Source organism: Melospiza melodia, chromosome 24 (genome assembly GCF_035770615.1).
Source record: "Melospiza melodia melodia isolate bMelMel2 chromosome 24, bMelMel2.pri, whole genome shotgun sequence".
In the NCBI taxonomy this organism is placed as follows: Eukaryota; Metazoa; Chordata; class Aves; order Passeriformes; family Passerellidae; genus Melospiza; species Melospiza melodia.
The window spans coordinates 4,169,820-4,184,155 of record NC_086217.1 but is presented as its reverse complement, the minus strand read 5'-3'; the positions used below and the strand labels follow the sequence as shown (position 1 = coordinate 4,184,155).

The 14,336-nt window shown below is 56.6% G+C and overlaps 1 protein-coding gene across 1 annotated transcript in view; it reads left to right on the top strand.

Moving 5' to 3' along the window:
* The first annotated feature begins 6,810 nt into the window (after positions 1-6,810).
* The window catches only part of MXRA7 (matrix remodeling associated 7), a 32,107-nt gene continuing 24,581 nt past the window's right edge, over positions 6,811-14,336 (top strand). The window contains exon 1 of the mRNA XM_063176024.1: positions 6,811-7,308. Within this exon, the coding sequence (XP_063032094.1) occupies positions 6,826-7,308 (483 nt within the window). The 5' untranslated portion in view covers positions 6,811-6,825. The remainder of the gene's footprint in view (positions 7,309-14,336) is intronic.

Here is a 14,336-nt window from a genome sequence, read left to right as displayed (position 1 = left end):
CTTTCTTTCATACTGTGATGATGTGAAAAAACCTTACAGGTGTGCACCTCTGTTAATTGTGCTGGGAACAGCTCTGGGGATGCTTGAGGGTTTGCCCATCTGTGCTGGGCTGGGGTTTGGAAGCTTTGGGGTTGTCCTGGCTCTGGGAGGTGAATTTAGGTTTGTTACCAGACTGTCCCACTGCCCTTTGGCCCTGCCCTGGCCTCCCCAGTCTGTGTCACAAGAGGTTTCTGTGTTGTGTTTCTGGTGCCACCTCACACTGCCAGGAGGGGGTTTCACCTTCCAGGCGTCTGCTTTGGGGTGCCCACCGTGGTAATCAGAGGGATGGAGCACTTCTGCCATGAGGAAAGGCTGAGAGAAATGGGATTGTCCAGCCTGAAGAAGTCTCCAGGGGAAGGAACCTACCACAAAGATGGAGAGAGACATTTTACAAGGGCCTGCAGTGACAGGACAAGGGCAATGGCTTCAAACTGACAGGGAGTAGGTTTAGCTTGATATTAGGATGAAATTCTTCCCTGTGAGGGTGGTGAGGCCCTGGCACAGGTTACCCAGAGAAGCTGTGGCTGCCTCATTCCTGGAAATGTCCCAGGCCAGGGTGGAAGGGGCTTGGAGCAGCCTGGGATCATGGAAAGTGTCCCTGCCCATGGCAGGGGTAGAACTGGAGGAGCTTTAAGGTCTCTTCCAACCCAACCCATTCTGTGATTCCATGATTCTAAATAAGCCCCACAGTGCAGAGGGGCTCTGTGCAAGGGCTGCACTCCCAGCAGAGGGGTTTGGGGCAGAGCTGCCTCAGGAGCCTGGCTGTGAGGTGGAACAAGGGCTGGGGAGATGGGAGAACTTGTATATTTTGTCAGTGAGAGTTGCTGGAAGCAGTAACTGTAGGTAAATAAGCTGGAACAGAGTGTGGGACAAACAGCCCTGAGGCTTTTGAAATATTTATAGCAATATATTGTAGAATGAAACACATTGAAGAGTAAATGCAGACAGGCAATTCACCCATTTCCACATAAACGTCTGTCCTCCCCTTCCCAGACACTGCTGGAAACATTCTTCTTCTTTAGTGTCACATATAAAGCATTTTTTTTTCTCCTTTCCAGTTGCCCTTCAGCAGCTCTCCCCATGCCCAGCTCAATGCACAATTAGCAGATGAGCCCCTCCTCTCCTTGTGGATGCTCTGGGTGTGTCCATGCCTGGCATTTAACAAGCCCCAGTTCCAGAAAATGCTGCAAGTTAATGGTGGCTAAAAACTGTACAGCCACTGTAGAAATGCTTTTATAATTGATCTCTCTTGATTTTCAGTCTGGAGAGGCAATTTAGAGACAACTTCACCATTCTTCCTCATTTGTAGGTATTGTTGGTGCCTCCTGCAGTCCCTCTGTGGCCTGGCAATCAGGACTTGATTTATTTTTATTCCTCTTGATTTATCTACACATCTTTCTCTTTGTGACAGCTGCAATTTCATTTCATTTCACCAAGGAGGATGACACACTGATACTTTCATTCCTGCTGGGGAGCCTGTGCTGCACCTTTGCCAATATTCCTGCTCCTTCCCTCCAGCCTGATGCAGAAGCAAATAACTCCAGCCTTTTATTTTGTGGCAGCTGGAGAGCAAGTCATGGAGCAGGGCTGTGTCCTCCTGCAGTGCCAGGCGTGGCACTGAGCTGCTGCATGTTTTAAGACTGGTTTGGAGTTGAATGAACAGGCTTGCAGCACATTTTTTTACTTCAAGGCACACAAAGACTCCTCTGTGGGGCTTCACCTCCTGTGGTTCTGGAGAAGTGTGGATCAAGGCAGGTAGAGCTGGTTGGGAATGTGTTCAGAGGGAAATAATCATTCCATGTCCCTTCTGTGTGTGATGCCTGTGACTGTGTCCTGTCCTGGAACAAATCCTGGTCCAGATCCTGCAGCCTGCCCAGGGCAGGAGGAGCTGGAGCAGCAGCAGCAGCAGCAGCAGTGTCCTGCCTGCCCCAGCTGTGCTGACAGGGAGAGCTGCACTGGGCTTTTCTCTGCAGCACTGCCGTGTTCAGACCCAAGGCTGTGTCATTGCTCAGCTGCTGCACTGCAGCTGGGGCTGGAACGGCTGCCAGGATCCAGGAGCTTTTGGAATATCAGCTTGTGTCACTGTGCTGTCAAGGGCAAGGCCAGTTGTACTGCTTGAAGACTTTGAAGACCCTCAAAACCAACTCAGAGCCTGCCTTGGGTCAGGGATTAGATTGTAAAATGAATGGAGTTGTTGGAAAAGCTGCATGGGTGAGAGCAGAGGGGGAAGTGACAGGAGCTTAGGGAGAAGGTCTAAAACAAATACTTCCAGGAGAGCTCTTGGGTTGGATCATTGAAGCAAGGTACAGCCATCCCCACCCCTGGGCTGAGCTCTGCTATTTGTGAATTGAACCCAAATATCCCTGAGCCAGAACACAGCCAGATGTACAAAAAGCAAATGAGAAGCCAGCCAGGTAGGGGAGTGACCTGCAAGCCCGAAGAACAGCGAGTACAGAGGCATTTCTTGGGATAGCTTCTCATTTCTGGCATGAGAATGGAGAGGGATGTGTTCTTGGCAAGGAAAAAGTGGTATCTATGACTGGGAGCCTGACTGGGGCTTGCAGAAATAATCCAAGTTTGGAGCAGTTATAACACTGGTCTGTGTTCAAACTTTATGTGAGGGGAAATGGGTTCTGGGAGGATCTGGGAACATAAAATCCTGAATTTTCCTCTCGGAAACCAGCATGTATCTGCACGCCTCACTGCACGGGAGCTTGTGGAGCCACACTCGGGTTGTGGCTGGGAGGCAGAGGCGGGTATGGGAGCTCAGTGACCTGCTGGCTTTGGGTGGGAGGGACACAGAGGAGCTCAGAACAGCACCTGCCTGTGCAGCTCCCGGTGTACAGGACACTGAGAACGTGTGCTGTGTTAGATCTTTTTTTGTGCCTGTAGAGGCTCTCCCGATGTCCCACAGCCCATTCCTGCATCCTGGGGGGGTGGCTGTGGTCCCGCAGTGCCCGGGCAGCAGGAGCCAGCCCGGCTCAGCCCGGCTCAGCCCGTCCCCAGGCGGATTCGCAGCATTCCCGTGCCGGGGCTGTTCCCGGAGCAGTTGTCACCGCGGTTCTCCTGAATCCCCCTTTGTTGGCAAAGCTCCTCAGCTGCTGCTGCTGCCCTTGGCTCCCCCGCTCGGCCCGGAGCTGGCAGCCGTGTCAAAGCGGCTTCTGTGCGGGGCCGGGGCTCTGGGGACCGGACCCAGCCAGCCCGGGGCTCTGGGGACTGTCCCCTGTCCCTGCCCACCCGGGGCTCTGGGGACCGGACCCAGCCAGCCCGGGGCTCTAGGGACTGTCCCCTGTCCCTGCCCACCCGGGGCTCTGGGGACTGTCCCCTGTCCCTGCCCACCCGGGGCTCTGGGGACTGTCCCCTGTCCCAGCCCAGGGCTCTCGGGGACCGGACCCAGCCAGCCCGGGGCTCTGGGGACTGTCCCCTGTCCCAGCCCAGGGCTCTCGGGGTCTGTCCCCTGTCCCTGCCCGGGGCACTCGGGGATCAGTTTCCAGCCACCCCCTGTCCCCTGCCCAGACTGGGCTCAGGGGAAGCCCTTTCCCAGCCATCCCTGCCCTGCCCTGCCCTCCCGGGACTCCTGGGGACCATTCCCTGTCCGCCCGGAGCTCTCGGGGACCGTTCCCGGCCATCCCCTCCTGCCCGTGCTGCGCTCTTGGGGTCTAAACCCTGCTCTGCCGGGGCTCTCGGGGACTGTCCCCGTCCCAGGCTCTCGGGGACTGTCCCCAGCCGGCCCCGGCTGTCCCCGGCGCTGCAGGGCGGTTCTCCTCCCGAGAGAGGGCAGAGCGCTCCAGGGCTCAGCCCGAGCCTGGCCGGGGGTGCCGTGCCCAGGGACCCCTCCCCGAGCCCCCCCTGCCAGCAGAGCCCGAACTCCTCTGTCCTGGGGGTCCCTGCCTGGCAGGGAGTGTGAATCCATCCCCTCCCGTACAAGATGAAGCTGGAGGCGCCAGTCTGTGGCCGTGTTCACAGGGGTCCTAAGATGAAGGAAGAGACGAGGATCTGACTCCATGTTTCAGGAGGCTTGGTTTATTGTTTTATGATATATATTATATTAAAACTATACTAAAGGAATAGAAGACAAGATTTCATCAGAAGGCTGGCTAAGAATAAAAAAAGAAAGAATGATAACAAAAGTTTGTGGCTTGGACTCTGTCCGAGCCAGCTGACTGTGATTGGCCATTAATTAGAAACAACCACATGAGACCAATCACAGATGCACCTGTTGCATTCCACAGCAGCAGATAATCATTGTTTACATTTTGTTCCTGAGGCCTCTCAGCTTCTCAGGAGGAAAAATCCTAAGGAAAGGATTTTTCATAAAAGATGTCTATGACACCAGTCGTGCCTTGTAAATTGATAGGGGGGCCCCAGAGATACCTCTGTGCCTCCCAGCAAGAGCTCTGGCCAGGGACCAGGCCGAGTTTACTCCATCAGTTCCCTCTGGAGAGCCATGGAGGGGCCAGGTTGGTGTCACACAGGACCTGCTGAGCCCGAATTCTGCTCGGGGATCATCCCCATCAGGTCACATTCTGCAGGAGCTCTCACCCCTAGTGTGGGCACGGGGAGCTGAGCTCTGTTGCTGATCCTGTCACCTCGTTACTGCATGAGTTTGGCTGAGTTAGAGTAGCTCTTCTGGCAGACACGTCCTTGCTGCTCCTGCCTGTTGCTCTCGACACCAGGAGTGTTGTTTTTCACAGACATCCAAACCCAGCATCTCTCACAATTCTTGTGAGTGCTGCAGGTTCCAGCAACCTGAGAGGGAATTGCTGCAGGTCCAGAGCCAGGAGCTGCTGCTGTTGAGCACCTCTGAAGCTCCTGTTGATTCCCTTGTCAGGCATTCCAACCCCTGGAGAAGCTGTCAGGACCAGCTTCTCTTATTTTAAGGCAGTGATAAATCCTGCTCCAGAGGGTGCTGGCTGAAGTGCTCTGTCTCCGTGCTGGGTTAATGCAAGCCACATGCTGCTGCATTCCTGAGCGGGCAAACACCCTCCAACACACTTCCAACCAAGAGCTGTGGAAAATTTACACTGCCAGGAGAAAGAGCAGGAGGTGTCCTGGGTGTTGGCAGCAATTAAGGGCACTGTGACAGCTGGAAATGTCACACCTAAGCACCCCGTGTCACCCTATTAGCAGCTCCCAGTGCCCAGTTTCCCTCGTCTCACCCAGAATTCCTCTTTGTGCCCCAAATTGACAGTCCACATGAGCACAGGAGCAAGGACCCAGACCCTGGAACTTCCCCACCCTGCTTCTGTCTCTGGCCATGAGCCATTTCCAGGGCTCAGAGGGAGCTTCTGAAAGCAAGAGATGCCCTGGACTCGGAATGGTGCCTTCAGGGCTACTGGGATTAGGGCAAGCAGGGGGCAGAGGGGACCAAACACGCATGGAAAAGCTGCTGAACCAAAGCTGCCAATCTCCGGGTGATTTGGCTGAGCTCTAGAGCAGCTCTGACGATGGAGAGCCAGGAAATGCAAAGCTCTGCGGGAGAAGGGGAGCTAAGTACCGTGCTTGGTTGTTGCTAAGAATACAATTATCCATACTAACTGATAGGATTACCAATAAAGACAAACGCAGGGAGGATCATGGCTTCACTTCCTTCCTCCCACCCGGGGATTTAATCCTGTCTTTGTTTGAGTTTTGTCTTTGGACAGTCAATACAAAAACTCTGCTCCGGGTGGTATCTCCGGAGCCTTTTCCCATAGGAGAAACTTTCCGGGGTGAATTCCATGTGCATCCTGCTCCGTGCTGGTTTCACCCTGGCAGGAATAGTTTAGGCCTTCTAATTTCAGCCTGCTTTGTGAAAGGTTGATTAATCCTCCCAGCAGTCTCGAGAGGCAGGAAATCCTCAGAGGCAGAGTCTGGGGGAACATGACAACTCCTTGGCCACTCTGCTTGCCAGTTTGTGATGGCTTTTGGACACATCCTGGTTTTTCAGTCTCCTGTTTTCAAACAAAATGCTCGAGGGGAGGCTCTGGCAGCCCAGCTGCTCTCAGCACCAGCTTTACCTGGTGGGTATCACAGCAGTTGATGGCACTGATGTCCCTGCAGCTCCTGGGGAAGGTGGAGTGATGCTCTGGAGCTTGGCATGGATGTGCTGCCAGATGCTGCTCACCCAGGGGAGTCAGGACAGCCTTCCCGGCCCTGCCAGCCCCTCCGCTACCCAGCCAAGGGCTAACAAGGTGCAAACGCTCACTAAACATTTTCCGGAGGCCAGCCAACACCCCGGCGTGTCCGAGCTCACCGAGCCCTGGGTGAGGGAACATCGCGGGAGACCGAGACCTTCCCATTGTTCGAACGGGATTTGTTAACGAGTGACAGGACAAGAGGAAATGTCCTCAAGTTGCGCCAGAGGAGGTTTAGATTGGGTATTAGGAACAATATATCTACTGACAGGGGTTATCATCTTAGAATGTAAACGATTCTAGGATTCGACGATGCAAGGCACTGCCGAGCAGTTTGGGAATGACTCTGTGGATGTAAAGCAGTGTCTAATGAAAGCTCCCCTTGTCCCAGGCCGGGCTCCCATCAAGCAGAGCATCCCGAGCCTTCCCCTCTGGCCGCCCCTTCCCAAATCCCACCCGGGCCGGGGAGCGGGGCCGGGCCGGGCTGCGGGCTCGGAGGGGGCGGTGGGTGCCGGGCCTGGTGCCGGGGGGGCCGGGGGTGGGCAGGGCCGGTGATGACGCCGGTAAAGCCCGGCCGAGAGCCGGCCCAGCCCCGCCGCCGGCCGAGCGCTGCCCGCGCACCCCCCGCGGCCGCGCACTCGGCTCGGGCGGGCTCCGGCGGCGGCGCAGGATGGAGCTGCCCGTGGACTCGTACCTGGCCGTGCCGCTGCTCTTCACCGTGCTGGCCCTCGTCCTCGCCTCCGTCTTCCTGAGGCTGCGGGGAGGCGGCGGCGAGCGGGCGGCGGAGCGGCCCCGGGGGCCCGCGGCGGAGCCGGCTCGGGAGGGCGGCCCCGGCGGCGAAGCGGCGGCAGCGGGGCCGGAGGACGAGGGGAGCCGGGTGCCGGTGGAGGAGGTCGGAGTGGGCGGCGAGGGGAAGGAAGCGGTCACCGAGCAGCGGGAGGCGGCGGAGGAGCCGGGCCCCGCGGCCGAGCCCAGCCCCGCGGCGGCCGAGAGCATCCCCAGGCAAACCCCGGAGGAGCCCCGGCAAAGCCCCGAGGAGCCCCGGCAAAGCCCCGAGGAGCCCCGGCCGCATCCCAAGGAGCCGCCCGCGGAGCCCCGGCAGCCCCCGGAGGAGCCCCGGCAGCCCGGCCACCGGGAGGATGCGGAGAGCAAGGTAAGGCCGGTCCCCCCCGTGCCCCCGTGGTGTCCCTTCCCCATCCCTCTGTCCCCCCGGCTGGCGGGGAGGGAGCAGCGCTCCGGGTTTTCCCCTGCAAAATAAGAGAAGTCCCGGCAAAGCTCGTGTTTTGTCTTGGGGTGGGAACAAGCTCATTGTCCCCGGGGAGGCAGCGGTCTGGGGGGTGTTTCTGGCTCCTTCCCTCCCCGGCCCGCCAAGGAGTGTTCCTAAAAATAATCAGGAAAGTGAAGATTTAAGGGAAAGGAAGCGTGTGCCAGTGTGAGCCTCTCCTGTGTGCACATCTAACCCCCGGGAGTCTTTTCCTTTCTCCAAGAGCTTGTCCAGGTGCTGGGGGATGTGCTTGTGTTTATTCTTCCCGTCCGCATCCCTTTTCTGTGGCTTTCACAAACTGTCCCCGGGTTCCGTGCGCTGTCCCTGCCCGCCCCAGGGAAGGGACCGCCCCGCTCCTCAGCCCCCCAGGATGCTGGCCCCAGTCTCTGACCCCTGGCTGAACTGGCGGGGCTGGGGGCGGCACTGATGCCAATAAACGCTCGGTAAATCCTCCTCCTCCTCCTCCATCGGATCTTGTTTAAAAATAAAAGAGCGACCCAGTGTCCATGGGAAGATCTTGTTCTGCTCTTGCCCAGCCTGGATAGGACTCGGTGACAACCTGAGGCACCCGAACTCCCTGTCCTGGTGGCTTTCTGCCGTGCGGCTCCTTGTGCAAGGGGCGGGAAGGGAGCGCTGGCAATGCGGGAGCGTCGCCGTGGGCCGGCAGCGTGCTTGGGCCGGGGCACGGGGCTGGGGCCCAGTCGGCTCCTGGCTATTATTAGCAGCATTTGTAATCCTCAGCAACTGTTTCCAGGCTGCCGGGCAGCGCACACTCAGCCCTCGCCTTGGAAAGCATCTCCAGTGACTCACCGGATAGCCTTGGGCTGGTCCCGGGGCTCGCACACCCTGCTCTGTGCTGCGATGCTCTGTGACACCCGCGGGGCACCTGCTGGGGCTGGGATGTGCCTCGGCCTCCCTGTGCTCCTCGCACCTCCCTTGGTGGTTTTTGAGCCTCAGAGCTCTCCCTGTCCCCTTCCCGGTGCCCCTTGCCCTTGGATACAGCTCTAGAGCAGCCCCGTGCCTTGTACAGCATCCTGGAAACCACATCTCGTGTGATTTATCAGTGCCTGTGAGTACCAGGATCTCTGGAGAGCTCCTGGGCCACCCTTGGCCAGCTGGGTCCTGGCTGGGCCAGCTCAGCACCAAAGTTGGCCACTTGTCTGGAGCTGCTCTCTGGTGAGGTGCATTGGGACAGACGGACAGATCCAGGGCTGCCAGAGCCCACGGGTTCCTCTGCTGCTAGCTCACGTCTTGGGAATGTTTTCCTCCCCTCTGGCTGCTCTTCAGCCCTGATTTCTTTGAACAGGCACTGCTGCAATGCTTGTTGCCTTCAGAGAAGGGCTCAGCTCCTTTGTCCCCACTCAGCACAGGTGCAGCACCAGGGTTTTGTGTGCCTGGAATGAGTTCTTACTCAGGAAATGGGGAGTTCTGTGTCCTCCAGAAGCCTGGCTGGGCTCCTCACTGGCTTCAGCTGAAGGACCAGCACAGGGTCCTGCCCAGCTTTCCCTCCTGGGAATTGTTCCTCACTGTGTGGGCAGGGCAGGACAAGGATGCTGCTCACCCTGGGCCTGAGGAGCATCCCTTTGGGAGGGTCAGGGAGCAGGCCTGTGTGTGTGCTGGGGGTGCTGTGGGGAGCAGTGGAGGGGGAGCAGTGCTGAGTGTGTGTTTGGGAGCCGTGGCCAGCACATGATCCCACAGCTGCCGGCTCTGCTGGCCCCGGGGCCGGGTGGCACAGCTGGCCGAGGGACTGAGAGGGACTACGTGCCCTTCCAGCGGGCACCACACACGTGTGGCAGTGCCCAGCCTGCTGATCCAAGGGGTGCTGCTGTGGGCAGAGTGGGACAGACCATCCACAGCTCTGCAGGGTCTCCCTGATTCCCTGGTTCGGCTCCCTGTGAACATCCTCAAAGCTGCCTCATCCTTCCCCTCCTCCAGCACCACCCAGACCCAAGCCCAGGAGATGTTAGAGGGATGGGACGGGCCCTGGGCAGAGCAGGGAGTGCTTTGCTGATGGAATCGTTCCCTCTCCAGCCTGTCTTGGCTCGGTGAGGGCTGCAGTCCCCTGATGTGACTCAGCAGAGGCTCCCAGACCCTGTCCGGCTGCTGGCTCCTGCAGGCTCAGGGCTTCTCAGTACATCAGCAGGCGCTCAGAGAGCTTTCTTTCCTCATTTATTTTCTTTCCTCATTTATTTTCTTTCCTCATTTATTTTCTTTCCTCATTTATTTTCTTTCCTCATTTATTTTCTTTCCTTATTTATTTTCTTTCCTTATTTATTTTCTTTCCCTATTTTCCTTCCCCCCTGTTTGCTCAGCACGCACTGTGCCAGCCTGGCTCGCCTTGCCCGCAGCCATTAACCACTCGAGCAAAGTGCTGATGGATGAAGCCGCGCAGGGAGAGCAGCCTCGGTGTGTTAATGACGGGCTGCATCCCGCTGCCTCCTCCTTCCCTTGCTCCTTGCCTGTGCAAACTGGGATCTGCTGGGGCAGCTGTGTGTCTCAGCCTCCCTCCTGCTTCCATCTCCTGGTAAATCGCTAAAATTGAAGGTTCCCTGCCCCTCTCTGCAGTGAACAGTTCATTGCAGCATCATGCTCAGGGCTACTGAATGACCCAGTGGCTGAGCAGGGAAAGGAGCCCAGAGTCCTTGTTTCCCTGAGCTGCTGGTAGTGTTTCCCCTTGTCTCTGCTGGCTCCCATCACTGAAAAAAACCCCTTAATTAGTCTGTCATTGTCTGTTCTCATCCCCATCCCCAGCTCGTTAATGGATGAGGCAGTGCTGTCAAAGCAATCCCGTAATGAAAAGCTGCTGGGTGGGAACTGGGTGGGAACAGCAGCGAATCTGGGGCTGTGGAGCGTGGTTCTTGTGAGAAACGGTCAGAAACTTCAGCTCCCTAATGAGCCGTTCTGTCCTGAAGTGACAGGTGGCAGGGACCGGGCAGGGTTGTCAGTGTTGGAGCAGAGCCACCTCCAAGATGCCATCCTGGCCAAAATGTTCAGGAGATGGGGAGGGTGAGTGGGCAGCGCCAGCCTGGCTGGTTTGCCAAGGGTTAATTGCAGCTGAGCTGGCAGCTTCAAACAGAGCAGGGGCGAGTGTGACAGAGGGGAGAGGGGACACACAAACCCTGCCTGGGGCTGTCACCTGCACAGCAGAGCCACAAAGGCTTCATCTGCCTCCTCTGCCAAGCTCCTGGTGCATTTTCCCCTGGGTGCCTCCCACCCCAGGCTGGGCCTCCCTGGGGGCTCCCGGTGCCTCTGCACACAGCAGGCAGCCCAAACCCCCCAGCTCCCACCGGGAGCCCCGATTACATTTACAAAGTCATCATTTCCCCCTCTGATGCCTCCCGCCTGCCCTCCCTCCCTGTGCTGTAGGGGAGAGGGTGTCTAATTAAGTCTGGCTGTAATTGGCAGCTGTTCAGGCCGTGTCTGCGCTGCCAGAGGGCCGGGACAGGAGCTCCAGTGTCCCACAGGGCACTGGGGAGGGATGTGGGGATGTGCCACTCCCGTCACAGCCCTGGCAGCAGCACTGCCAGGGAATGCAGGGCTGCCCACCCCGATCCCTGCCTGCTCAGATGTGCCCAGCTCTCACAGCGCCGCCTGTGCCAGGCACAGATGCCTCATCTCCTGCAGAGAATGGGAACTGGGAAGTGACACAGCGTGTGTCACCCCCAGGGACCTGAGCACGGGTCCTGCCCACCCTGAATCCCACCACGGGGCTCTGCTGGGTCGTGGTGAGCGACAGGGGGACATTGGGGTGTGTGGTGTTTCCCCTACATGGGTCGAGAAGTTTGGGGTCCCACAGGTCCTTGTGGGCTGGGTGAAGCCCTGCAGCTGTGCCAGGGTTGCTGGAGGACTCTTTGCCTCCTCAAGTGCCCACTTTTTGTGAAGCTGCCAGGTGAGGGCCAGCCTTGCCTGCTGCCAGGGATGCCATGCAGCTCAGCAGGGACATCCTGGTGTGGGTGTTTGCTGTAGCAAAAAGGGAACCAGCTGGATGTGGTGGTGCCTGCAGGGATGGGTGTGCTGAGCTGGGCTCCTCACCCTGCTGTGGGACACACCAGAGCTCTCCTGGCACTGCCTGCTCCTCATTAAGGGCTGGGTGGTCCCAGAGCTTCAGAAATGCTCTGCCCACTCTGTGCCTTGTCCTTGCCCGTAGCAGTGGCAGGGGCAGATGCTCCCACGCTCTGGGGGGGCTCAGACCTGCAAAACTCCATCTCCACGTGAGGGACATCCTCTCCAGCACCCCAGAGCTGGCAGGACCATCACCAGGGCTGGGGAACTGCTCTTGGTCTGCAGCTGCTCCTCTGGGCAGAGAGAGGATGGAGAGCCCCAGTGGTGGGTGAAGGGGAGCTGCTGACACAGCAGCTGCTTTGCTCTGCTAAACTCTGACCAACATTATTCTTATTATTATTATTTAGTCTTTTTTTAAAGGTTTCTTCCTTCCCCTTTTCTCCTGGCTTTTCTCTTTCTGGCTGGCTCTCTCCTGTCTGCTTTCTTTCCCTCTTGCAATGTCTTGCATCAGGCTTGGAGCAGAAAGTGCAGCCATAAATGGCAACACACAGGACCCAGGAGTTTAATCCAAGATAATTTTCTCCTCTTGCTTTGCAGCCTGGGATCTTCCCTTTTCCTGAAGCTGGAGCAGGGCACTCATTTGTCCCCAGCTTGCCCATAAGGCTGTCCCTGAAGAAAGGGTGAGGGACACACCACCCCCCAAGTGTCCTCTTGTCCTTTCTGAGAAAGAAGCCCAGGTTTGCAGCAGGGATGCAGCAAGTGGGGAGGAAATGGGCAGAAATGAGCTGAAAACCAGATGATGCTGCAGTGGGAAGCCTGGCTCCCACCTCCCACAGGCGGGGAGAGGGTTCAGTGCGGGCAGAGCCTTGAGGGGGTCAGGATGCCAAGCTCCTCTGTCTGAGCCACCCTCCCCAGGGAGACCCAGGCTGTCCATGCTCAGTGCTGGCTGTGCCCAGGATGTCCCTGAAGCTTTGTCCTCGCCCTGCTTTGCTCCAGAGCCAGCTCCACGCGCGGGTGTCGTGGCCATGGGGCTGAAGGGCAGCAGCACGTTTGTGATCATCCAATAAATGAAATGCTTGGCTCTGCAGCCAGGAGCCGCCGGGGCAGATGGATCAAATGGATCGCTGCCTTGTTATTGAAGGTGGATGACTTGCTGCATTTTAACCCTGGCCTTTCCTGAGCCCACTGAGCAGTGCCCAGGTGTGATTCACAGGTGCCAGGGCATGGACTGTGCTGTGCCCGGGCTGGCTCGGTGATGCCCGTGGGCAGGAGCGGGCACGGAGCGATCCCGGAGCTTTCCCGGGAGGGTTCCTGGGGCGTCCCCGGAGCGATCCCGGAGCTTTCCGGGTGCATTCCCGGAGCATTCATGGAGCGATCCCGGAGCGTTCCCAGAGCATCTCCGGAGCGTTCCTGGATCATCCCTGGATCGTTCCTGTTGGGTTCCCGGCCCCGGGCCCTGCAGCTGCCGCCCAGCGCGTCCCTGGCCCGGCAATGCGAGCTTTGTTTGCCGCAGCAGCTGCTGGGGCGGCCCGTGTCAAGTCTCCTCCAGATGCTCCCGGATAATGACGTGCACGGCTCCCTGCAGTGCTGCTTCTCGCCGGTTTTTTTTGGTTTTGTTTTAATTTTTTTGGGGTTTTTTTTGTCCCTGAGGGGAGGTTTTCATGGCACCGGAGAGATGCTGATGTGTGGGCTCTTGGACAGAACACTCTGCTCCTTTCTTCTCCAGTTGTTCCTTCCTCACTCCCAGCTGCTCCAAACTCTCCCTGCATTCTCCTTGGGCTGTGCTTCCCACCAGAGCAGCACCTGGGGTGCCCTGGTGTGTGACAGTGTTCACAGGGGTCTTATGTTGAGGGAGGAGATGAGGATCTGACTCCATGTTTCAGAAGGCTTGATTTATTGTTTTATATAACATTAAAACTATACTAAAAGAATAGAAGAAAAGGTTCTCATGAGAAGGCTGGCTAAGAATAGAAAAGAATGAATAACAAAGGTTTGTGGCTCGGACAGAGAGTCTGAGCCAGCTGACTGTGATTGGCCATTAATTACAAACCTCCAACATGGGCCAATCCCAGATGCACCTGTTGCATTCCACAGCAGCAGATAATCATTGTTTACATTTTGTTCCTGAGGTCTCTCAGCTTCTCAGGAGGAAAAAATCCTAAGGAAAGGATTTTCATGAAAAGACGTCTGCAACAATGGTGTTCTCCAAGTTTCCCAGCATTGTCCCAACATCTTCCCCCTCCCTGCCTTGCAGGTGCTTATTGTTGTTATCTTATTGTATTTCATATTTCTAGAGTCCCATACTCTTGTTATGATATTCTCCCAGTTATCTTTGCAAGCCACAGCTGCTGCCCAACTAAGGACTTCACAGCTGTGGCTCATTTGGAATAACTAGGACCCACTTATCCAACACATAGATTTTGTAGGGACTCTCACTACATTTCCCCCCTTTTTTTTTCTATTCAAATACAATATAGATATTCAAGTACAATATATTCATTTCCTTTACAATACATGTTTTATCCCAAGACTCAAAGGCCTCATACACCACACACAATCTTCCACAGCTCTTCAGGCTGCTACAGCTCTCAGGCTGTCCCATTTTCCACAGCTCTTCAGGCTGCATACCTCCATCACGTCGGGGTCATCAATTATTGTTGCTATCTTATTGTATTTCATATTTCTAGAGTCCCATACTCTTGTTATGATATTCTCCCAGTTATCTTTGCAAGCCACAGCTGCTGCCCAACTAAGGACTTCACAGCTGTGGCTCATTTGGAATAACTAGGACCCACTTATCCAACACATAGATTTTGTAGGGACTCTCACTACATTTCCCCCCTTTTTTTTCTATTCAAATACAATATAGATATTCAAGTACAATATATTCATTTCCTTTACAATACATGTTTTAT